General features: G+C 41.2%; 1 protein-coding gene across 7 annotated transcripts in view; it reads right to left on the bottom strand.

The window, feature by feature from the left end:
• Nucleotides 1–26,468, bottom strand: part of SORCS1 (sortilin related VPS10 domain containing receptor 1) — a 575,706-nt gene that overhangs the window by 186,790 nt on the left and 362,448 nt on the right. For all 7 annotated transcript variants that reach the window (XM_081221934.1, XM_081221935.1, XM_081221930.1 and 4 more), the window contains exons 4-5: nt 23,912–24,070; nt 687–760 (exon numbers count right to left, since the gene is read on the bottom strand). In XM_081221934.1, the coding sequence (XP_081078060.1) occupies nt 687–760; nt 23,912–24,070 (233 nt within the window). The remainder of the gene's footprint in view (nt 1–686; nt 761–23,911; nt 24,071–26,468) is intronic.

Below are 26,468 nucleotides of genomic sequence, written 5' to 3'. Positions count from 1 at the left end.
CTAATTTAACCAGGGGGATGGGCTCAGGAGGTAAAAAAAAAAAAAGAATATTACTTTCTTTGCCTCCTTCTTTTCTGTGTTGTTCAAGCCACCCAGTCTATGGTATTTTGTTATAGTAGTCAAAGCTGACTAAGAAAAAACAATTACTAATATGTATATTTATATTTACATGCATTTAGTAATTCAGAGAACATTTATGGAAGGATAAGTAAGAAATTAAAAACATTGGTTGCATCCCATTTGATGATGAGAATGTCTAGAAGACTTGAAAGCAGGAATTGGACGAGGATCTGCCTTTTAGACTAAATAAGATCTACTTATTTACACTGAAAGCCTTTATACGAACATGCCGTATATGTGTGTATCACGCTTTTAGTAATAAAAGTCACTATTAAAATGTTCTTAAGTGTCTGTCTCAAAGTCTCATCAAAATATAACAGGACAACAGTTACAAAGCCCCTGTTGTCCATTAATCTCAGTTATCTATGTTGGGTTTAAGTGATTTATGACACTGCTTTAACATTCCCTTAAGATGTTTACCACTCCAATGTCACCTTCTGCCCTAGGGGATGTGTGCGTAACCCAATAAGAACAGACTTCATGTGAGTTCTGGGTGAGGAAAAGATTCCAATGCTCATTTACACAGGTGATATCTTAAATGTGCTAGAAAATAGAGTGAGACTTACCAGTAGAACCTGTTTGGTACGACCCCTTCCTGGATAAGCTGCCACCTTCTCCCAAATTCAGCAGAGCTGTATAACTGTGGACAACAGAAAGTATTCAACACCACGACTTTACGGTACATTGAATGCACAAACATCAGTTCACTGGATTATTATTATTATTAACAATAATAATATCTACCATTTATTTAGCACCCATTCTATGCCAGATGAGTTCTCTGGTATCAGTTCTACTCCCCACGTACATTCTGCAAGGCAGAATGCGGACATTAATATCCCCATTTTACAGTTGAGCAAACTGAAGCTCACAAAGATTAAGGGATTTGTTGGAAATCACATGCCACTAAATATTAGAGTGAACTGGGATTCATACCCCGTTTTGCCTGGTGAGCTGTACCGCTAGCCCTAGCCTAGGCAGACCGTTGTCTGGAATACAAAGAAGTCCAAAATCTAGACCTGGCTCTCAGAAAGCCAATAGTATAACCAAAACCTGACTGAAATAATGAGCATGCCACCCGTGATAAAAGAATGCAAAGGAAGGAGACTCAGAAGTCCATCAGGGATGCTTCCGAGGTATGTGGGGACTCAATTGGGATCTGAACGAATGGCAGAATTCAAACTGACAAAAATGGGACGGGCGTTACTCACAAAGGGAACAACGTGGGTCAAAGGTGAGAAATGCAGGGACGGTATATGAATAAGCCTGGCTTATCTAAATGAATTTAGATGAAAATGTTGAGGGCAACTTGAAAAAGGCTTTGAAGGCCAAGTTAGGGAGACCAGAATCGATCCTGCAGGGAAGAGGAGCCAGTGTTGGTTTCTTAAAAAGGAAGCAGAGGAACTTCAGGCTCTAACAGCAGCCCACATGGACTAAGCTCTTACTATGATCCAAGCGCTTCTCCTGCATTCCTTCATTTATCCGCACACCATCACTGCCAGTATTATGGCCATTTTACTGATGGTTATCGAAGATTTCAAGTCCAGTTGCTACACTGCTTCAGTGCTTTCCGAGGGCAACTGCAAGGAAACACTTCTCATAAGACAGGGTCTAACCCTCCAAATGCTCCTTCCCCTCCAAAGGTCTTTCTTCCCTTACATCTCGTTCTTCATTGCTGGCTTGCTCCATACCCCTGTTCTTCTCCAGTAATTTTTATAGCACCATGGAACCTTTTCTGCCTCTAGAAGTGTCCTCTGATGGCAGCCCAGAGATTCCTATTACTCTAGGTATTCTGGTTCCCATGGACATTTGGCTGCTGATTGGAAAAATACCATTTGGAACATCTCCTTTCTGCTATGTGCCTGGTCTGTAACCCACTCACATCGCAGTCGTCCACCACTGCATTTGCCAAGTCCCACAGTGAATGGATGGTGAGTCACTCTGTACTGAGTACTATGATGATTGTCCTCCCTCTCCAGCCCCAGCACTCAGTGAAGGGTCAAATGACTCACCAAGTGACTCACCAAGGCTGCAGATGTACCAGCCATGTCCAAGAAATAAGTCAGCTCAAGTGGGTACTTACTGACCCTTGGAAGAGCTTGCTACTACGACATTGTATCCACTGGATCAAAACACATCCTGAAGTCAAAAAAAGGCTGAAATATTTGGCTACCAAAGCGAGCAGCTCACTTGGCCCCAAGTACAGAGTATTTGGGCATCCAGCCAAGAAGAATCTGTGGCTTTTTCTTTCAAGTCTTATTACTTTTCTCTGCCCCATCATGCCTGGGGGAGAAAGGTTTCCTAGGTACATTTCATGCTTGATTCATTTTAAGGGCACCAAGGAGAAATGGGGAGACAGCGACCCTCATAGAGATAACAGAAGATAAGACAACACCCTCCCTCTTGATTCAGAACCCAAGCAGCCAGCGGGTGCACGTCCTGCTTCTTGTTTCCCAGCATGTCCTGAACACTTGCATTTTGATATTCAGACTTGGATTACAACAGCAAGCACTTGATCCGGAGTGTCTGATACTTCCTCTCCCCTTGCACCATCTTTTTTAATTGAAACCCAGAGCTGCACTGCTTTCTACAAGTTTAAAGGACACAAAGCTCATACCACTGTGTGTGCCTATATCTATTTATAAATGTATGTTAATACCTATATTTACATACAAAGATTTATGCAAATGTAAGAGAATCAGGGTGGTTTGAAATAATAATAATTCTCTGTGAAGGCTAGACTCGCCACATATATTCTGAAAATCATGTATAAACTCTGAGCTCTCCTAAGGCTACACCAAGGGATTGCCATCTCTGCCTTTACACAAAATTCATCTCTGTGAGGAATTGTTGGGTTCCAGCATCTGTGTGTAAATTTTTTTTTCTTCTATGTCTTTTTTAATTGATTCCCCTAGGCTTGGATTCAGAACCTGTGGACCAGTCAGGTATGTCCTATGATATTTGTTTTTATCCTCTTCAAGGGGATGCTTTGTTATTTGTGAGCATCCAGAGGCCCCTCAAGCAGTGGGTACACCAAACAATCCAATAAACCAAGCCTCTCTTATTCAGCTCAATGACATCTTTTATAGTTTCCTATCTCAAAAGGTACCCTTTAGTGTCAGTGGACCCGCTTTCTCACCTTTCCATTCACACGTGGGCACATGCCCCCTGCCATGTCTTCACTGGTGCTACCCACTCTGGCAGAGGTGGCTTCAAGACTTGCTATCTCAATGCCAGTCTTCTTTTTCAGTCCAGATCAGAGGACATCTTTTCTATGAACCCTCTCCTACACACTGAGATTTCCCAGTGGCCTCATTTCCAAAGAATTACGGTACAAGGAATGCTATCAATCTGTAGTCCACGTATTTATATTTAACTTTCTTAGTAGCCTTCCAAGAGAGCCTTTTATTAATGCAAGGCAGAAATTCCTTCCTATCTAAAATCACTCTAAAATATCTGAGATCACTCACTGCCTCTTTGATGAGATCACAAAGTTTTTAGGTGTCTGGAATCCCATCCTTCTGTGTCTATAGAGCACCTAGCCCATAGTAGATGATGAAGGTAGAAAAAAAAAAGTATTGACTTTACATCATGCAAATTGCCTAGCCACGGATCTACCTAGTAAAACACTCAGGTTTCCCAAAGGATAGACAAAGGTAATTTAGCAGAGGAATTATGTTTTACTTCCATGGATCCATAGCTAGAGGTCTGTACCTAAAACCAACAAACAAAACTATAAATATCAGTACATTTGAAACTTGCAAGGACTTGCAGGCAGGGTCTTGAATATTCACCCCTAGACGGAGCTGCTCTATATACTCCACCTACTATTTCAAACCTTTTCTCCCTAAGAAGTTAATTCTCCAGCCTGGTGTTATACCAAGAAAAGAAGAAAACAACTCACAGCCATCCAAGATAATGTGCTAATTAAACCTGCAGAATCTGGCAGCACAGTTTTCCTCCACCAGAAACAGTGAAATCAAAGCCTTTTTTACGCAATGACTGTCTCAGCCACCGGTGGAAGGCTTTCCGCATAGAACGAGTCAATGTCCTTTAATAAAATTCATAGTGTTGGCAGCACCTAAGTAAGATTTGTTTCCCTCCCTGTCTGCCTCCGGCTCCAAGGTCTCTCAGTTCTGTCAGAACACAGAACGGAGGACTATCATTACCATCTGTCACATCAGAGAAAGCATCGACCACTTTCTCCAGCAGTGCCAAGCCTAGAGAACGAGCGAAGTAGAAAGATCAGGGGGAGGAAGAGAATATTTCAACGCGTTTTAGGAGAGCGCTGCTCACCTGCTAACCCTCTGTCATGAACCCCCGAAGGCCATTCTTGGAGGGGTTTAGTTTTGTTTTGTTTTGCTAACACTGGTACAAAATACTGGGGAAAAAAGGAGTAGACATTTTAGAAAAGGATGGGGGAAGGATTCTGGTTAACTAAGAATGCAAGGCAGACAATGTTTCCCGTTTAGAATCACTCTAAACTATCTGCGACCACTTCCCCATCTCCGTAGATACAACTTAATGAGCACAAACCCACTGTTCATCTATGCTCAAGACCTATTAGCAGCCTCAGGGCCCAACCCTCTACTTCGTTATTATGCTGGTCTGGGGCTGTCAACACTTCTTGCCATGTTCCTCCTCTGAAGATTTAGCCCGTCCTTCCTCCCTCCCTCCCTCCTTTTCTTCTTTCCTTCCTTCCTTCCTTCCTTCCTTCCTTCCTTCCTTCTCCTATTTTTTTTTTTGACGTCTCTCACATTGACTTGTTTTCTTCCCATCTGCCTTTGTCTGCTATAAGAAGAGTGCAGATAAAAATACACTTAATTGCAAAGGATCCAATTTCAAGGGTTGGTTTTATTATGAGCTTTTAACCAATTGTACAATCTTCTCTGGTGTCATGCTCCAGAGGCCTGCAGGGCTGCAAGTTGGCTGAGGGGCACAGGTTCCAAGGGGGCATAAAGAGAGAGGCCACAGGAGGACAAATAGCTTGGAGGTGGGCAAAAGTGAGATTCATTGACTTTGCTCAGGATACCTAAACTATAGCAGATTAAGATGGGCTGAAAGAAGTGGGGTATGAGAGCAGCTGTTTCCAACTTTCATTTTCCATCTTCTTATCATTCACATTTTGGTTGAATTCCTAGCAGAGTGGCATCTTTCTTTGAATAGAAATTCCACTTCCTTGTGTGAATGCAAAAGCTTGCAAGCACCACTGTCTCCAAAAAGTCTTCTCCATAGTTCTAAATCAGATCAATGCAGCCCCTCATTTTAGATTGTTAGATAGGTACACATTAGGAATTTTCTTTTGCAGCTAGGAAATCGGTGCAAGGACACCATTTGGTAGAAGGTAAGAGTGACAGCATGTTTCAGTCTTTGGTTGATGGGATCGGATGCTTTCACCACAAAGGTCCCCACGGTGACTTTCCCATCAGGAGGCAGGTCCCTGGGTCTCCCCCACGTGGGCTCCTGCAGAGGTTTCCTGGTTGGAGGAACTCTTCCTGCAGTTGGTTCTTGTCAAGGTTGCCTGCTCCCTCCCCTTTCCTTCTCTGCCCTTAACATTTTAGAGGCAGGAGGCTTGCAAATTGCCCTTCCTGAAAAGGCTGACAGAAAACCCTGTCAGTTCTATTTGATTTGCCTCATCCTAATACCACCCTAGGGATGGCCTGGGTGCAAAGCACTCATCCACCTCATGACTCTCCAGTTCTCACTGCTGTTACTGCATTCTTTTTAGCAAGAAAGAGATGGAATCTTGAGAACTTCAAATAAATTTCTAATGCCGGCCCCCAAGGCATTGCAAATATCAAGCACTCTCCTCCCCCAGCCTCAATAGGAAGAAAATCAATCCAGAGAAATCCATGGTCTTCAGAGATAAGCTCTGCTGCTCTAGTTGCATAGCACAGGAAGCCAGAACCCACTCTTAGGGGAAATCACATTATAAAGGAACTAAAACTTCACCCAGCACTGACACAAGCCTTCTCCTTGGCCGGTAGGTACAGGGATAGATAGAGAACCATGATGACCCATCCCAGACCAGCTCCCCCAAACCCCGAGAGACGTAAGTTCCCCAAAGAAAAAGCTAGCTTCTCAGGGGATATCACACACAAAGTATAGTAAGTGTTATATTTTGTCCAGAGTGCTATGGTGGCTTTATGTAAGACAGGAAGAAGCTGGGAATCTGCCAAAGCTTTCAAGGTGGGACTAGGAAAACAGTAAAAGGTCTTAATTTGAAGATGTGAAAAAAGAGTGTTCCAGGGCAAGTGGGTCAGTGTGAGCAAATAAACAGAGCAGCAAAGGTTAGAGCGGTATCTTTGTTCTTCTTTTGTCAACTTCAAGAGACCCAGTTTGGTGGAGGTGCGTAAAGGGAAGTGACGTGGGAGTAGAGGTTATAAACATGGCCTGGGAGCAGACTGGATGAATGCAATCCTACCACAACTTGCGGGGAGCTAATGGTGACTGTTCCCAAAGGTCAAAAAACAAGGGCGCCAAGGCTGAGCGCTCAGGCTTTGCTGATGAAGAGAGAGCAGGAATGATGACACGTCACCGGCTCCATCAATCTCTCTGAAGGCTGGATTTATCAAATCTGTCACTGGCCATTCCCCAGCTGTCACCGAAGTCTGTCACACACCCCATAGTTGTGTTTTGCACTTTGAGGCAGGCTTGGGGGATTCGACATATGGAACTGGGGCTGGCTGGGCAACAAGGGTCAATATGTGGCTGTGGACCAGTTCAATTCACGGACTCTTCCTGTGCTCCCAGGTCTGGAGGTACTCAGGGAAATTTCAAATGCACTCTCGGCCTTAAAGCTTCTATAATATAGATATAGAAATAAATGGAAGATAAGTAAAATGATTAGAAGCTAGTAAGGATCTGTATCACAGATCCCCCAAATCAAGACACTGATGGGAAAAAATGAATAGCCCTCAATAACCATGTAATCATACCATTATTTAAATGAATATATGATGAAGCTCAGCAGGCTTTGAGAGACAAAAATAAGCAGGAGGTTGGGGCTTCCCTGGTGGCGCAGTGGTTGAGAGTCCGCCTGCTGATGCAGGGGACACGGGTTCGTGCCCCGGTCCAGGAAGATCCCACATGCCGCGGAGCGGCTGGGCCCGTGAGCCATGGCTGCTGAGCCTGCGCGTCCCGAGCCTGTGCTCCGCAACGGGAGAGGCCACAACAGTGAGAGGCCCATGTACTGCAAAAAAATAAAAATAAAAAAAATAAGCAGGAGGAGAAAATTGTCACTTGGGACATAACTGGAAGTGTGCCTCCGTAAGATGGATCCATTAGCCGTGTGAAGATGGAACAGAGGAGAGAGATCAGTTAGGTGACTGCATCAGGGCAGGGAAGAGACGGGTGCCTGGGTGAGTCAGGGCCCCTGGGTGTGGGAAGGAGGAAAGGCAATAACAACAATAATAATAAACAAAATTTTAAAAGGAAAAAAATCTGACTAGAAGTAGAGTGTAAGAGAAGGTCACATTTTTTTTAATTGAAATATAGTTGATTTACAATGCTGTGTTAGTTTCAGGTGTACAGCAAAGTGATTCAGATATATATATATATATATATGAGTGTGTATATATATATATATACTCTTTTTCAGATTCTTTTCTATTATAGGTTATTGCAAGATATTGAATATAGTTCCCTGTGCTATATACACACAGGGAACTATAAATTTTGTCTTAAATTTGAACGATGGGCTTTAGATGCTTTTCTGGAATATCCAGATATTTAATCTAATCATTCCAAGGACTACTAATTTATTTTTATTTATTTATTTATTTTTGCTTTTTAATTTACTTATTATTGAAGTATAGTTGATTTACAATGTTGTGTTAGTTTTTGGTGTACAGCAAAGTGGTTCAATTATATATATGCATATATATATATTATTTTTCATATACATATTCTTTTTACATATATGTATTCCTTTTCATATTCTTTTCCATTATAGGAAAGAATGTCTTGTTATTACAAGACATTGAATGTAGTTCCCTGTGATGTATAGTAGGACCTTGTTGCTTATCAATTTTATATATATAGTAGTGCGTATCTGTTAATCCCAAACTCCTAATTTATCCTTCCCCCCACTCCCCCTTTCCCCTTTGGTAACCATAAGTTTGTTTTCTATGTCTGTGAGTCTGTTTCTGTTTTGTAAATAACTTCATTTGTATCATTTTTTTAGATTCCACATATAAGTAATATCATATGATATTTGTCTTTGTCAGACTTACTTCACTTAATATGATAACCTCTAGGTCCATCCATGTTGCTGCAAATGACATTATTTCATTCTTTTTCATTGCTGAGTAATAAATACTCCATTGTGTGTGCGTGTGTGTACGTGTATACCACATCTTCTTTATCCATTCGTCAATGGACATTTAGGTTGCTTCCATGTCTTGGCTGTTGTAAATAGTGCTGCTATGAAATTGGGGCACATTTATCTTTTTGAATGAGAGTTTTCATCTTTTCTGGATAAATGCTCAGGAGTGGGATTGCTGGATCATATGGTAGCTCTATTTTTAGTTTTTTAATGAATCTCCATACTGTTTTCCATAGTGACTGCACCGATTTACAGAGAGGGTCACTTCTGAAAGCTCCAGTCATTTTACCTGGGCAGGGGGAGATGTTACATACAGACCCCTGGGACTAGAGCTGGTGCAAGGTTGGAAGAGATGAGCAAGGGTCACAGTGTTTCAGTCACAAGCTGGTCCAAGGGTTCACAAGGGACTGCTGGCTGCCTGGGAAGCAGACAGGGGTAATTCCCCTCTGACATGCCGGTCCCTCCCTCTCCCTTCCTCTGCTGTGTGATCTTCAAACAACAGTTTTCTCTCTGCTGTGAAACTCAGCTCTTGAAATGTGTACTAGTGCATCTGTCAGAGGGAACAGGTCTCATGGTAGGTTGGAGAGTGGAAAGATGGTTACATAAAAATAGAAAAAAAATTGGCAATTAAAGAAAAGGAAAAAAGAAAAGTACCGCAATGGCTTTTGTAGGGAGGCAAGTGTTTTGGTGGAGCGAGGACTGAGTGAAGAGGCTCAAGCCTGGATAAGACTCCTGTGGCTCCACCAACCACCTTGGGAATGTTCTTAACCTTTCAGAGTCTCAGATTCCCCAAATTCTAACTGGCATAATGATACGTCTGATGTTTCATGTAAGAATAGAGTTGAGGTATCAATGTGAAAAGTCTGGCATAAGGCTTGCCACAGAGTAAAAGGTCAATACTAGTTCTCAAACTCTCCCCTTTCTGCTGATTATTGCCTCTAGCCTGAGCTTCCACAGGCCCTGAGGAAGGGAGGAATGGCAAAGAGAACTTGTGATTGCTCTTTTCTTCCTGACTTTCAGGCAGCCAAGGAAGGACCCTAAACAATGCGTCCATGTCCCCAGCCTCTGAGGTTGGATATTGCTTAGCATGGCCTTTCCTGGAGTAGCGGAGGCTGTTTGGCTTTGGATCACAAGTCTTCTTGTTCTGGGACATTGTCTCATCATGACTATAGTTAGATCAGCCAGGCAGGCATTGGAATTAAGCAAGTCAAGAGAGTGAGAGCCTTTCAGATGAGAATTTGTGACTCTATCTCATAGAATTTTTTTAACATCTTTATTGGAGTATAATTGCTTTACAGTGTTGTGTTAGTTTCTACTGTATAACAAAGTGAATCAGCTATATGCATACGTATATCCCCATATCCCTTCCCTCTTGTGGCTTCCTCCCAGCCTCCTTATCCCACCCCTCTAGGTGGTCACAAAGCACCGAGCTGATCCCCCTGTGCCATGCAGCTGCTTCCCACTAGCTAGCTATTTTATATTTGCTAGTGTATATACGTCAATGCTACTCTCTCTCACTTCATCCCAGCTTCCCCTTCCCCTTCCCCATGTCCTCAAGTCCATTCTCTACATCTGTGCCTTTATTCCTGTCCTGCCCCTAGGTTCAATAGAACCAATTTTTTTTTTAGATTCCGTATATATTTGTTAGCATACGGTATTTGTTTTTCTCTTTCTGACTTACTTCACTCTGTATGACAGATTCTAGGTCCATCCAACTCATTACAAATAACTCAATTTCATTTCTTTTCATGGCTGAGTAATATTCCATTGTATATATGTGCCACATCTTCTTTATCCATTCATTTGTTGATGGACACTTAGGTTGCTTCCATGTCCTGGCTATTGTAAATAGTGCTGCAATGAACACTGTGGTCAATGACTCTTTTTGAAGTACAATTTTCTTAGGGTATATGCCCAGTAGTGGGATTGCTGGGTCGTATGGTAGTTCTATTTTTAGTTTTTTAAGGAATCTCCATACTGTTCTCTTATAGTGGCTGTATCAACTTACATTCCCACCAACAGTGCAAGAGGGTTCCCTTTTCTCCACGTCCTTTCCAGCATTTAATGTTTGTAGATTTTTTGACGACGGCCATTCTGACTGGTGTGAAGTGACACCTCATTGTAGTTTCGACTTGCATCTTTCTAATGATTAGTGATGTTGAGCATCTTTTCATGTGTTTGTTGGCAATCTGTATATCTTCTTTTGAGAAACGACTATTTAGGTCTTCTGCCCATTTTTGGAATAGATTGTTTGTTTGTTTTTTTGATATTGAGCTGCATGAGATGCTTGTATATTTTGGAGATTAATCATTTGTCAGTTGCTTCATTTGAAAATATTTTCTCCCATTCTGAGGGTTGTCTTTTTGTCTTGTGTATGGTTTCCTTTGTTGTGCAAAAGCTTTTAAGTTTCGTTAGGTCCCATTTGTTTATTTTTGTTTTTATTTCCATTTCTCTAGGAGATGGGTCCAAAAGGATCTTGCCGTGATTTATGTCATAGAGTGTTCTGGCTAGGTTTTCCTCTAAGAGTTTTATACTGTCTGGTCTTACATTTAGGTCTTTACTCCATTTTGGGTTTATTTTTGTGTATGGTGTTAGGGAGTGTTCTAATGTCATTCTTTTACATGTAGCTGTCCAGTTTTCCCAGCACCACTTATTGAAGAGGCTGTCTTTTCTCCATTGTATACTCTCGCCTCATTTATCAAAGATAAGGTGACCATATTGTGTGTGGGTTTACCTCTGGGCTTTCTATCCTGTTCCATTGATCTATATTTCTGTTTTTGTGCCAGAACCATACTGTCTTGATTACTGTAGCTTTGTAGTATAGTCTGAAGTCCAGGAGCCTGATTCCTCCAGCTCTGTTTTTCTTTATCAAGATTGTTTTGGCTATTCAGGGTCTTTTGTGTTTCCATACAAATTGTGCAACTTTTTGTTCTAGTTCTGGGAAAAATGCCATTGGTAGTTTGATAGGGATTGCATTGAATCTGTAGATTGCTTTGGGTAGTAGAGTCATTTTCACAATGTTGATTCTTCCAATCCAAGGATATGGTACATCTCTCCATCTGTTTCTGTCATGTTTAATTTCTTTCATCAGAGTCTTATAGTTTTCTGCATACAGGTCTTTTGTCTCCTTAGGTAGCTTATTCCTAGGTATTTTATTCTTTTTGTTGCAGTGGTAAATGGGAGTGTTTCCTTAATTTCTCTTTCAGATTTTTCAACATTAGTGTATAGGAATGTAAGATATTTCTCTGCATTAATTTTGTATCCTGCTACTTTACCAAATTCATTACTAGATTACCTCTAGTAGTTTTCTGGAAGCATCTTTAGGATTCTCTATGTATAGCATTGTGTCATCTGCAAACAGTGACAGATTTACTTCTTTGCCGATTTGGATTCCTTTTATTTATTTTTCTTCTCTGACTACTGTGGCTAAAACTTCCAAAACGATGTTGAATAATAGTGGTAAGAGTGGGCAACCTTGTCTTGTTCCTGATATTAGTGGAAATGGCTTCAGTTTTTCACCATTGAGAACGATGTTGGCTGTGGGTTTGTCATATATGGCCTTTATTATGTTGAGGTAGTTTCCCTCTATGCCCACCTTCTGGAGAGTTTTTATAATAAATCGGTGTTGAATTTTGTCAAAAGCTTTTTCTGCATCTATTGATATTATCATATAGTTTTTATCCTTCAGTTCGTTCATATGGTGTATCACATTTGATTGATTTGCATATACTGAAGAATCCTTGCATTCCTGGGATAAACTCCACTTGACCATGGTATATGAACCTTTTAATGTGCTGCTGGATTCTGTTTGCTAGTATTTTGTTGTGAATTTTTGCATCTATGTTCATCAGTGATGTTGGCCTGTAGTTTTCTTTTCTTGTGACATCTTTGTCTGGTTTTGGTATCAGGGTGATGGCAGCCTCATAGAATGAGTTTGGGAGTATTCCTCCCTCAGCTCTATTTTGGAAGAGTTTGAGAAGGATAGGTGTTAGCTCTTCTCTAAATGTTTGGTTGAATTCGCCTGTGAAGCCCTCTGGTCCTGAGCCTTTTTTTGCTGGAAGATTTTTTATCACAGTTTCAATTTCAGTGCTTGTGATTCGTCTGTTTATATTTTCTATTTCTTCCTGGTTCAGTCTCGGAAGGTTGTGCTTTTCTAAGAATTTGTCCATTTCTTCCAGGTTGTCCATTTTATTGGCATATAGTTGCTTGTAGTAATCTCTCATGATACTTTGTTTTCCTGCAGTGTCAGCTGTTATTTCTCCTGTTTCATTTCTAATTCTGTTGATTTGAGCCTTCTCCCTTTTTTCTTGATGAGTCTGGCTAATGGTTTATCAATGTTGTTTATCTTCTGAAAGAACCAGCTTTTAGTTTTATTGACCTTTGCTATTATTTCTTTCATTTCTTTTTCATTTATTTCTGATCTGATCTTTATGATGTCTTTCCTTCTGCTAACTTTGGGGGTTTTTTGTTCTTCTTTCTCTAATTGTTTTAGGTATAAGTTTAGGTTGTTTCTTTGAGATGTTTCTTGTTTCATGAGGTAGGATTGTATTGCTATAAACTTCCCTCTTAGAACTGCTTTTGCTGCATCCCATAGGTTTTGGGTCGTCGTATTTTCATTGTTATTTGTTTTTAGGCATTTTTTTATTTCCTCTTTGATTTCTTCAGTGATCTCTTGGTTATTTAGTAGCATATTTTTTAGCCTCCATGTGTTTGTATTTTTTACAGTTTTTTTTCCTGTAATTGATATCTATTCTCATAGAGTTGTGGTCAGAAAAGATACTTGATACAATTTCAATTTCTTAAATATACCAAGGTTTGATTTGTGATCCAAGATATGATCTATCCTGGAGAATGTTCCATGAACACTTGAGAAGAAAGTGTATCCTGTTGTTTTTGGATGGAATGTCCTATAAATATCAATTACGTCCATCTTGTCTAATGTGTCATTTAAATCTTGTGTTTCCTTATTTATTTTCATTTTGGATGATCTGTCCACTGGTGAAAGTGGGGTATTAAAGTCCCCTACTATTAATATGTTACTGTTGATTTTCCCTTTTATGGCTGCTAGCATTTGCCTTATGTATTGAAGTGCTCCTACGTTGTGAGCTTAAATATTTACAATTGTTATATCTTCTTCTTGGTTGATCCCTTGATCATTATGTAGTGTCCTTCTTTGTCTCTTGTAATAGTCTTTATTTTAAAGTCTATTTTGTTTCATATGAGAATTGTTACTCCAGCTTTCTTTTGATTTCCATTTGCATGGAATATCTTTTTCCATCCCCTCACTTTCTGTCTGTTTGTGTCCATAGGTCTGACGTGGGTCTGCTGTAGACAGCATATATACAGGTCTTGTTTTTGTATCCAATCAGCCAGTCTATGTCTTTTGGTTGGAGCATTTAATCCATTTACATTTAAGGTAATTATCAATATGTATGTTCCTATTACCATTTTCTTAATTGTTTTGGGTTTGTTATTGTGGGTCTTTTCCTTCTCCTGTGTTTCCTGCCTAGAGAAGTTCCTTTAGCATTTGTTGTAAAGCTGGTTTGGTGGTGCTGAATTCTCTTAACTTTTGCTTATCTGTAAAGGTTTTAATTTCTCTGTCGAATCTGAATGAGATCCTTGCTGGGTAGAATAATCTTGGTGTAGGTTTTTCCCTTTCATCACTTGCAATATATCCTGCCACTCCGTTCTGGCTTGCAGAGTGTCTGCTGAAAGTCAGCTGTTAACCTTATGGGAATTTCCTTGTATGTTGTTTGTTGCTTTTCCCTTTTTGCTTTCAATATTTTTTCTTTGTATTTAATTTTTGATAGTTTGATTAATATGTGTCTCTGCATGGTTCTCTTTGGTTTTATCCTGTTGGGACTCTCTGCACTTCCTGGACTTGACTATTTCCTTTCCCATGTTAGGGAAGTTTTCAACTATAATCTCTTCAAATATTTTCTTAGACCGTTTCTTTTTTTCTTCTTCTTCTGGGATGCCTATAATTTGAATGTTGGTGCACTTAATGTTGTCCCAGAGGTCTCTGCGTCTCTCCTCAATTCCTTTCATTCTTTTTTCTTTATTCTGCTCCCTGGCAGTTATTTCCACCATTTTATCTTCCAGTTCACTTATCCATTCTTCTACCTCAGTTATTCTGTTATTGATTCCTTCTAGAGTATTTTTAATTTCAGTAATTGTGTTTTTCATCACTGTTTGCTCTTTAGTTCTTCTAGATCCTTGTTAAATGTTTCTTGTATTTTTCCCATTCTGTTTCTGAGAATTTGGATCACCCCTACTATCATTATTCTGAATTCTTTTTCAGGTAGGTTGCCTATTTCATCTTCATTAATTTGGTCTTGTAGGTTTTTACCTTGCTCCTTCCTCTGCAACAAATTTTTTTGTCATTTCATTTTTTTTTTTTTTTTTTATGGTTGGTGCTGCTTTCCTGTCTTACTGGTTGTTTGGCCTGAGATGTCCAGCACTGGATTTTGTATGCAGTTGGCTAGAGCTTGGTCTTGGTGCTGAGATGAAGACCTCTGGGAGGCCTCACTCCGACTGATATTCCCTGGTGTCTGAGGTTCTCTGTTAGTCCAGTGGTTTGGACTCAGAGCTCCCACCGCAGGAGCTCGGGCCCAACCTCCACCCTGGGAACTAAGATCCTGCAAGCTCTCAGGCTGAAACTTCTTTCCAGTGACTAAGTTGGAAAAGAAGGACTAATTTCTCTAAGCAGGAACACAGCAAGAGGGCAGGCAGGCAGGGCCAAAAAAACATTCTTATCCACTCTGATTCTGATAGTATTATTCTGGTATATTAATCACCTGCTATTCACAGTCAGATTATACTTTGCAATCTAAAAATGTTAATACACTGACGGAACTCACCATTCTGGCAAGAATCCTTTATATCAATAAATACTGAATTGCGGCCTATGTTCTTCTTTTTACCTGGAGTAGCGGGATATTAGTACTTGAACCATTCATTACGATTAAAATGTCCTTGTTGCTCGTGAAGATTAGAGGACCCAACCCTTTGCTCTGTTCAGTGGCCACCAACTGGATCCTTAGTTTCACTTAACTTCTTGGAAAATGCATGTTGTTGTTCACAAAGAGAACAGGAGGGTGGTGAGGAAATGTTTCACTTCTTCAGTAATAAGTGTTGACATGCAGCAAAAATCGATTGAGTGGAACCGAGGTGGTGGCAGTAGCGATGGCTGGAGGGGGGACCCGCGTGGGAGCGGCAGGGGCGAGGGAACACACTGCACTGGCTCGGGAAGTAGGCTTTTCTCACTTGAAGGGAAAAGGAGGTGTGGAAAGGGGCCGAAGAGCAAGCAAGGATGGGTGAGGAGGGTAATTCTCCCATCTGGAAGTCCTGGGAAAGCCATCTCATGGTATTTTATATTAAGGGTCTAGCTCAGGAAAGGGACCTGGTCATTTTAGAAGGGTAGCTGACTTCTGGTTTCTCTTCCTCTTGCCAGCTATGAGATCCTGGCTGGGCCTCTGGATCTCTTGGAACACCTAATGTGCCATTTGTAATCTGAACTTACAATATCCTATTATACTGAAGGGAGGAAGTTGGAACAGATAACATTTAAAAAAAAATTTAGTATGAAACCTACAGAGTCATAACTTCACAAAATATGTCTATTTACAAGGCCAAGACTCCCTCCTTCTCAAACCACTCCCCTCCTTGGCAACACTGCTGGCAGCAACCATGCTTGACAAGGCAGGATACAAGAAAATTTTACCATTACTAGATTCTAAAGGGCCACACTCAGAGATAAGTTTTTTTCTGGATATCCCTCGAGCTCATTTAAGAAAGAGGTCCATGCCCTCTTAGGATGTTAAATGTCCTTCAAACTTTCCCAGACTGGTGCCTGGATTAAGGAGGCATCTTAATCCATTTAGACAAGTGTTGGTGGGTAGAATAGATCAAAATAGCTGGCTAAAAAATTGCACAAGCAAAAATGTAATTTATTTCAAAGTTTAAATAGCTACCAAAAAGCATAATTCTATCTGTCCAAACCTTAATCCCAATCACTCATTCAAAAATGTCCATTTCTCCTTCTGCTTGTAGCTCATTTCATTCAAATTTGAGAACGGGTAGATCAAACTGCTTCAGGTAGCAATTGAAAAATAATGATACAACCTGGTTAAACAAGTTAGCTAAAGTGAACACAGGCCTTCCTCGTTTGCATAAGATGGCATTTCAGCTGGAGAATTTGTTTTATAAACAAGCATTGGGGTTGACCTTCAGCAAGCTCCCTGGTTTCCACTCTAATTGCCAGTTTTGTACTTGAATACTTAAATTATTTACATATTCATGAGATTAGAAATCAGCTCTGACATTGGGAAATTTCAAGCACATGGAAATCTTGCCGAAGCAGCATGGTATATAATGCTCCACATATTTGTTATGAATAACTGAGTGCCTTTTAGTGTAGTGCCTTGGGAAACGTGACGGCATTAGGTAGGTATCAGTTTCTTAAGTGTTTGTGCTTGTGCAGAAATCATTTGAATATCCCCAGGGGGTTGAATTTGAAGGATCCATTTATCTTTCATTTCAATCTTGCCCTTTTGACATTAAGGGGCTGCTAGGTCTACTCAAAAACAAACAGAGTTGCTGTAAAGGCAAATACTTTAATATTTAATGGCTTACTGTTATTACAATAATATTTTCTGAGTACCATATATTGGTTCTTGCTTACTCTGTTCATTCTGGTTCAGTGGTACCTTTTAGTGATTGTCTAAGGGGACATTCAACGTTGACTAAATACGTATAACGTCATGTATTGGGAAGACACCAGATTACGGCTAAGGAAGCCTTGAGTCTAAACCTAGTTATGCCACACCAGGTGGCTCTCTCCTAGGTCTTTGAATAATACATTGGCTGGCATTCATGTGGTGCTAGCCATGTGCCAGGCTCTGTGTTGAGTGTTTTACATACATTATCACAGCATCCTCAAACAGTCCTGTGAGCCAGGTACTGTTATTGCTTCCACTTCACAACTGGCGAAACTCTAAAAGTTAAATGACCTGCTGAAGGTCACATGGCCATTTGGAGGGCCTGACAGAGTAGAGAGCTGATGTTCCTGCCTCACTTGCTGTGCTGTCTATTGCTGGTGAGAAACCAATATGACTAAGTTTTGGAAAATGCTGACATCTCTTCCCTTATCAAGCAGTCATTATTTCCCAGAGAATTCCTGGCATTCAAAGCTGTCGTGATAAGCAATGGCCATCTGTTAGTGCTCAGTCAGGAAAAGTAGGAAAGATTAAAAAGAAAGTTGCATTCTTTTTTTCTTTTTTTTTAAAGAAATGTATATGAAACTGTTTAAATAAAATTGCAGGACTGGTAGAAAGAAAGAAGGGAGAAAGCTAAAAGCAGCTCTTCTTCTAAAAATTTACTTTTATGCAAGTTACTAAAATTCTATTGTATGCTCTCAAATACACTGGCAGTATAATTTTCCTTTTCTATCAATATATGATTTTAATTCAAACTCTGCCTTCATTTATACAGAGAACACCACTGTTAATATTTAGGGTTTCAATTATTTGTGAATAGGGTTTCCTTACGAAAACGTGATTTCCTCCTTTAAAGCCATGTTTTGGTTTTAAGTGTATCTTACACATATTTACCAAAATACTGAAGGTGAGGCCACCGTGCAAGCCTTAGGATTTCTTATTTCTTTCATAAACTTTGATACTTTGGAATACAGAGGAGAACAGAGATCCTGCAAGCTCCTACATGGTATTACTTGGACTGCTGACTCAGGGCTCCAGAACAAGTGAGACAACACAAACTCATGAATATTCTAGAACTGCCACAAAATGAAAGGTGACCCACGAAACTGTCCTAAGGGTTTTGTCCTCCCTCCACAGAATTGATCACTCATTTGTATGCTTTTTTTTTTTTAGTTCACAAAACAATGGAACGTTTCCTGAAATAAAACTGACAGGAAGATCCATGAACAGGAGAAAAACAAAGATAATGGGAAAGACAGAGAAATAAGAAAAAAGGTGATCTGGGGACGAAGACAAGGCAGCAGATGAGGTTGACTTGCCCTGAACGGCTTTCTGTTTTAAGTTTTTGAGTTAGTTATAAACACTTAAAAATAGGAAAATGTCATATCTCAAACAAAGCAGGATTACTTCTCTCGAAAAACTCTGAAAAGTCTGGTGACATTGAATGAGCTGTCCTCGGGGGCAAGAACAGCAGGCTGGAGCTCACCAAGACCCACCACCACACCCCACCCTCCTGAAGGAACACCTGCTCTCCAGCTTCTCACAGCCCAGACCCAGCCGCCGTGTTCAGTTAGTTGCTTGCTTATCTGTGTAGGACCTGAGTCCACGGTCTAGAAGGGCTTGGGCATCCAGAGTGGGGAGAAAAAGCTCACCGTAGAGGACTGGAGAAAAGTGGACCCTCCCGCTCATGGTCAGGGGCAGCAGGTACATCCGTAGGAGAGGCCTTGCCGCCTGGATAAGCCGAGCAAGGGGGTCTCTGCTCCCCAGCTGTGACGCACTCTGAGGCCCAGGAGCGTTCACGTTGGCTTCACAACATTGCAGACTCGCCCCTATACAGTTCGCTCCACGGTGTAACCCCTAACAGAGAGGCCCCGAGCCTAGCGCCCCAGGATGGTCAGCAGAGCTGAGGTAGATGCCTATTCTTACACATTTCTCCTGTTGTTTTCTTTCAGTCACATCTGCGTTTTGTTTTCCCTCATTTCCACTGTCTCCCAACACATCATGTTTAGTGAGGTGTTTGAGACAGACGGAGAGATGCCATTGGAGGCAATGTTTCCTAGCACAGTTTGTACACTAGTTTATTGCCAAATTAAAATAAAGATGTAATCTGGCACACTTGGCCTGCTGCTAAGCCTTCCTTGGGTGGTTTCCTGTATTGAGGCAAGAAAGTGGGGGGGAAACAAGGAAGGAAGCGAGAGCTCTGTACCTCTGTTCTCCTGGCTGCTCAGTTTCCAAATGCCAAGAAACAAAAGGAAGGAGCAGAATGTTTGGTTTGCCTACTGCTTAATTACAGAAATAACAAAACTAAAAAATGGAGAGTGAGATGTTGGTGGTCCTGGCATAAATGCTGTGGAATTCTTCACGGCATCCACAGTGATTCACTGCTGTTTTGTAAGAAGCTTAAAAGGTGTGGCTGTACATAACAGGTATCCCTCTGCCCATTTGGCATGATGTTTCCATAATGTCTATAATGCTTATTTTTCTGAAAATTCCAGGGCTTTCCAAAGGCACATCCTCACATAGACCCTTCAGAGGCCAAGGAGTCTATCGCCTGTGTCTATACCATGGAAGTCCCCCAACAGGGCTTTTTAAGAAGTCAAGCTACTTCTTTTAGAGCTTCAAAGGGAAAAAGGTCCCAAACCTTTTCTCTTCAGTCATTCTAGTGGTAGCTGGAGAGTCACATGCTCATTCAAAAAAATTTTACCTCTTGGCAATCACCTAGATATTTAATATCACAGGTAGATTTCTCTAAGAAAAAATAAGAAAAAAGGCTAAAATATCAAAATAACCTGATCTTATGAATTTTGAGAGCATTTGATCATACATATTTCTCCCTGGTTAAAAGCCTTTTTTTTTTTTTTTTTTTAAATCTGGCTTCCTATGGAATGATGGCCGGTAAAACTCTGTCTTGGGCCAGAAAGCACAATCTGTTCAACCAAACTCTTTTGAGTCCCTTAAAATGCTCACATCAAAAAGCCTCTACTGAGAGTCCAGACACTCTAGATGAAATGCAGTTGGAGCAGAACGCCACAGACCACATGGGCTCTTTCCTGCAAGCCAGAGATCCAGACTTTGTCTTCGGGGACCTCAAAGTCTCATTCACTAAAGGTGAGAGAAGGCAATGGCAAGGAAATAAGGGAAAAGTAAAGGTGGCTATGTATTCAAAAGGGGAGCATATGCCTCAAAAGACTGACAGCAAACAAGGGAAGAGAGGAGAGGAGGACTGTGCACAGGTGAGTCCTGACGGAGCTGCCACCTCAACACAATAACTTCTAACAGACGGTGCTCTCTACCTGAGGATTCTGTTCACCACAGGCTGGTTGAAAACAGCATCTGGCAAAGGGAATCCTAGCACCAAAGCCACCATCTTTGCTGAGAGTTCTGCAACAGTAGCAACTGTCACAGACATATTGATGAACAATCCTTACATGAAAGAATAAGTGTTCCCATTTCCAAAAGTCACTGGCCTGCCAACACTAGCACAGGGCCTTCCTTAGGGCCCATTGCTGCATCTCATCAGGGTTCAAAGCTCCGTGATTCGTGGGTGATTGCCAGCTATTATTTCCATATCACTGACCCGCGTGAGTGGCCATAGACCTTCTCCACTTGACTCCGGGCCAACACCACCAGCTAATGGCTCATTGGATGGCTGCAGCCCACTCCCCTCCCCGCTAATGCCCCACTCCTCATGCTGTGATTCAAGCCCTGATATGTGGAGCCCTTCCCCAACCCCTACTCATATTAGCAGGTGATCTATAATTCTTTTTTCCCAGGATGATTTCTCCTTCATTGTCTTCTGGAGAAACAGAGAGCTTAGCAGAAAGGCTGGCTTCTGCCCCTTTGCTAATCTCCAGATATCACCATCCATTTAGTAGTGAACCCTACTAAATATCGTATTCAAATTCCAATTGCTGAACTTAGACATGTGACACCAATGAGTGGTTTTCCCCTTTGGGAAAATTCACTAACGTCTAAGATTTTTGGTTTGTTAGCTACATACAGAGCAAAGACTGTTAAGGCTTCTTCTACCTCTAAAATGATAGAATTCATTTGGTCTGTGGTCACAAAAGATACTTTTTGGTCCTGACCAAGACTACTGTGATACCATCCTAACTGGTCTCCTTGGTCTTGACCTCACAGCACCACAGTTCATTCTAATATTACTACCAGATTAATCTTTGTAATCTATAGCTCTGAACACATAATTCCACTGACCAAAATGTTCAAAAGGCTCCTAATTGGGAAAACAAAAATTATTTTGCCTAACAGTCAAAGTGGTCCCAAAAAAATTAAGATTAGGTTCCAGGAGTACATGTATAACTTTCCCAAATTTCAGTTTCAGCCAAATAGACACATTCACAATCCTGTTTACATGAGTTTTCTAACTTTACAACTTTATATTATTGTTTATGACATCCCTCTTGTGGAAAAAGCACCCCCTCCACCCCCCACAGAAATACGACATTCATTAAAGTCCAGGTGAAATCATTTTATAAGATCTCCATCTCCTAAACTTGGGCTGCCAATTTTATATAATCCATCCGCTACTCTGACTGGGTATCTACCATGTGTGAATGAAGGATCTATCTGCCTTTTTAGTCCCTCTTGGACTACTGAACTCACAGGTATTTATATTCTTTCCCTAGATGGAATGAATACTCCTCAATATAGTTATTTTGTACCAACAGTGCATCATGCTGAGCACATAAAACAGACATGGAGTCTAATATTTGTGGGGTTGTTTTTCTTTTCAATCTCATTGGAAGTGCACCTGCAATTATAACTATCCACACAAACACATTTTAAGGCAAAGAAAGCCAACCCCAAGTACCAATTCCCAAATGTGGCTGAGTCGGAGCCACATGTCCCAACTCCTCCAGAGTTACCCGTTCTGCCACAGTGCTCATGGCATCGCTGTCTGAAGTACTGGCACATGAAGGGTTAAATTTTGGGGCATCTCCTCTGACACAACTGCAAAGATGCATAGTTTTCACTTAGCCAGGTAAATCTGGCCCTCAGTGTGCCTCTGGCATCAGGGGGAAAATTAACCAACTGTCCAATAAAATACAAAAACCCAGTGGATTAAATGACTAATACTCTGTGTCCTGAGCTGCTCAGCTTTGCCTCTGGTAACTGCACCATCCTGGACTAGATGCACTGTGGCTTGACTCCAGGAATGAAAATGTACATTCTGCTGAAAGGGGAGCCAGGCTGCTCGAGAGGAAAAAAATACTAATTGTACGTCTTCCCTATTTTTAGGCTAATGTGCATTTTATTTGGCAGTAAGGCCAGTGTGAATAAAACTCCAAACCTAAGAATTTTAATTTGCTTCCTCAAAAATGCTCATGTCAGTAGAGACCTTGAAAAGTTGTTTATACTATTCCCCTCCCTTCAGGAAGAACCCCACACGTCTATACCAGCCCAGACGGTTTTAACCACCTGGTTAAGTATTCTAGGGTTTTAACCCTAGAATATTCTCCTCACTCAGGGAAGTCCAGTATTTCTTTAAATATATGTAATTTGTAACATATAATTCCTCTGAGGATAATTCTCAGAATGACCTCACTGAACCATGCATTTCACAAAGAGCATTCGAATATTTTACCTATTTTCCTTTTGGCTTTTATGGCTAGAGCCTCTCTCACATTTGCCTTTGTATACTTTTTTCCTCTAATTCTAATCTGATTGTATTTGCTGTTGCTAGCCTTACATTCTACCTGAAAAATGTAAGTTCCTTAAAAGCTGGAGCTACTGGGCTTCCCCGGTGGCGCAGTGGTTGAGAGTCTGCCTGCTAATGCAGGGGACACGGGTTCGAGCCCTGGTCTGGGAGGATCCCACATGCCGCGGAGCAACTAGGACTGTGAGCCACAACTACTGAGCCTGCGCGTCTGGAGCCTGTACTCCGCAACAAGAGAGGCCGCGATAGTGAGAGGCCCGCGCACCGCGATGGAGAGTGGCCCCCACTTGCCGCAACTGGAGAAATCCCTCGCACAGAAACGAAGAACCAACACAGCAAAAATAAATTAATTATTAAAAAAAAAAAAAAAAGATCTAGTCTTTAAAAAAAAAAAAGCTGGAGCTACATGTATTTTATAATGTATCTGCAGTACAGATTACATGATATATTTTATAGCATTTATCCCATAAAATACATATACATATTGCGTGTACATGCACACACATATATACACACAGATAAACATACAATAGCATAACTTCATTCAATGCCTTCCTAAAACATAGACCTATCCTTCAGCCTAACCACCAAGAAAAGAAAAGTCCTGAGATTGCCTGATTCTGAATGTTCTCTATGTACATTTCTCTCACTATTTTAGCATATCACTAGCTAATGTTCTTCACTCTTTCAGGGTCATCCTTCCCTTTAAGGCTCTGAGAAAAGCTATGGGTTCTTTATTCCAAAAAAAAATGATCACATCTCACATACACAAAGCACTGTCTCAAATTCCCTGGGGCTTTCCTGATGGCCTGAAGCTTCCAGGTAAGAACTACTTCCCCACAATGTCTTCCTTAGGGTCTAGCTTTTCCTTTGTGTGCTGTTTCAGATGCTTACACAGCTCAAACAAGCAGCCTGAGATCCACATGGCTGCCCCTCGCCCCACCGGCACAGGGTTCAAGCTGCTGCATAGAACAAACCTGACAGCTGAGAAGAAATGTAGCCATGACTAAGTAGTGGTCTTTCCCTAGGACAACCATGCACCACTGTCTCGAACAAGGGGATCATGCTCACCTTTTGGTCTTGGCTGTATGCCAGAATCCAGTCCTCTTGCTTGGGGTGGAAAAGTAAGCTCTGGATGTAAAAGTTCAGCCGGTACTTTTGATAGGTTGCCCCTTCGTCCGAGCTGATCAGTAAGCTGCTCTCAATCTCCGGGTCTGTGAGCAACATAATCTGCGGCAGAGAATTGTTCAGGAAAGAAAACAACAGAGAGGTAAGTGTGCAAATTTACAAGGCTTAAAAATGAGCTAAATTTTGACAAGGGAGGGAAAAGGAACAGGCAAAGAACGCTTGGCCAAACAAGGACCTTGACTCTGTCAAGTTTGCTCTCCTACCTTGGACCAAGGCCATGAAACTCTTCACCAAGAAATGAAAGAGGCAGGACAGACTGAAAGGAAGGAGGAGGAAATGTAGGAGTGCATTTTCTTCCCTCCTATAGGGCTCCTTGGTTTTTTTTCCCAAGGTTACTCCCTTAATCTGAAATATTTCCCATTGTTCCCCTAACCCCAGCCCTCCTTCCTGCTGCGCCTTGTCTAGTCTCCATTTTGGGGGGATGAAACTTGTCACAGTCTTTTGTGAGAAAGGTGGAAAGAAGTAGAAAGAGGATGGAGTCCACTGGTTTTTCTCTCCATTACAAACCCTCCTGTTCACATCAACAATATCCCATGTCATCCTGCCTTTAGTCTGATTTTCTGAGTCTTGAGTCAAAGACTGTGCATTCAAAAGCCTGCTCTGGGTATTGTCCAAAGGCTCCTTTACCACCTGCTAACATATTAATAGTTTACTTATTTATTTTCTTTATTGTCTATATATTCTCTCTAGAACACAAACCCATTAGAATAGTGATATTTCTCTATTTTTATTCCCACAAGTGCCTTCCCAGCAGCTAGAATGAGGTCCAGCATATATTATATATTCAATAAATATTTGACATGAATGAACGAAAGTTAAAGGAATGAATGGAAAGTTTTCAGAGTAGTCGCATAGATCTAGAAAGATGCCCAGAGTAATTTGAGCAGATATGAATGTAAGTTCCATGGAAAAAGTCATTGGATGCCCTCCTCCATCTTTGGCCTATTGACAAGAGAATATGCTATACTCATGTAAAAATTCACAGCTCCAGAGGCTTGGGACTTTCCCCTTTTGAGGGTTAATCTTGGCCATAGCAGTGTGAACAATCCACAATAGGAGCAAGGTGGAGGAGCTGCTCTGAAAACGGCTTTTTACTCTCTTGTTTTACGCCTCTAGGAATATGTGATAAAACACCTCATTCCCGACTCTGCAGGGTGCCTTTCGCTCAAAGTGCACACCTAATGCCTCCAGTCAGGTGGCCTTAATGCTACCCACTGACTTCTTCCCCAACAACTTATTCATTGGCACTTTCTGAGTTTGGTTTGGAGAAGCATGAAAGATGTGCTTAATGTGTGGCCATATGAAGAGTGATCACTGCAGCCCAGGGTTTAAAGATTACCAGCTAAGGGTGTGGCAGTTCCAGGAAAAGGAGACAGAGAGAGAAAGGAAGAAAAAAAAACCCCAAAAAACTAGAGCCCTGTCATAAGAGAACAGAGTGCCAGGCAAACGCACAGGGCTTTCTCAGGCATTGGGAGGCAATCGTATTAAAACCTCAGGATAGTTAGTGTCATCTTCCAAAGTGGTGTCCGATCACTGCAAATGGCACACGACGATCGCACACCAGACACGCTCAGCCTGAACTGTGTTTATGTTACCCAGGATGAATTTCAGGTTCCTTGCTGTTCTTTCACCCTGCGCTTCTCGAAGAGGAGAAAGGGACGGATGAAGTGGAGTGAGCGGAACGCTGCGGCTGTCAGCTCTGTTCTGGACAAGATGGAGAGCACACACAAAACTGGAGACTAACTGCCTCCCCTCCCATGTTCTGGTGAAGCCACTGTCCATCGACCATAAATTCGGACAAAGTTATACGTCTCTCTGTCTTGTAGTCACCAAGCAGACAGTGTTCCCCTTCTGGATAACTGATGCAGAACCATCAGGTAATCTCCTAAGTACAACTTCCGTGTCATCATTAAAGTCTATTGTATGTCAGATGGCTCCTAAATTCACAAGAATATTTCCAGGGGATTTCATATTTACTGGCACACAAAAGCTGTCATTTTCCAAAAACAAATAAGTCATCAAACGATCATATTGCTTTGTGTCTCCAACCACAAATAACAATAATATATAACAGCCTTTTGCACTACTGCCAGCAAATAATTTCTATGATAATATGAAGAGGCTCAATTTTATAGAGCATCTATTATCTCAGGCAAGGTGATTCCATCCCCCACCCTGCTTTTCTATTTCTCTGTAAACCAGAATATGTTTACTCTCTTCCCACAAGTGCGGATCTCACCACCTCCTTCTCCTGGCAGACTACTTCATCAAAATAAAAACCCTGGGCCTACAGAATATCCTCAAATCAAGTTGATTATTTATCATTTATTTAAAATACTTCTGATACTCATTTATACTCTGAGTCATCAAACTGTATGAGATATTCTGCATCCAAGTACTATTGGATGGGGGAGGTAGAATAATACAAATATTTTCAAAC

The sequence above is a fragment of the Mesoplodon bidens genome (assembly GCF_964165515.1).
Source record: "Mesoplodon bidens genome assembly, chromosome: 1".
NCBI classification, from domain to species: Eukaryota; Metazoa; Chordata; class Mammalia; order Artiodactyla; family Ziphiidae; genus Mesoplodon; species Mesoplodon bidens.
The sequence above is the reverse complement of the archived record's forward strand: the minus strand, read 5'-3'. Positions and strand labels throughout refer to the sequence as shown.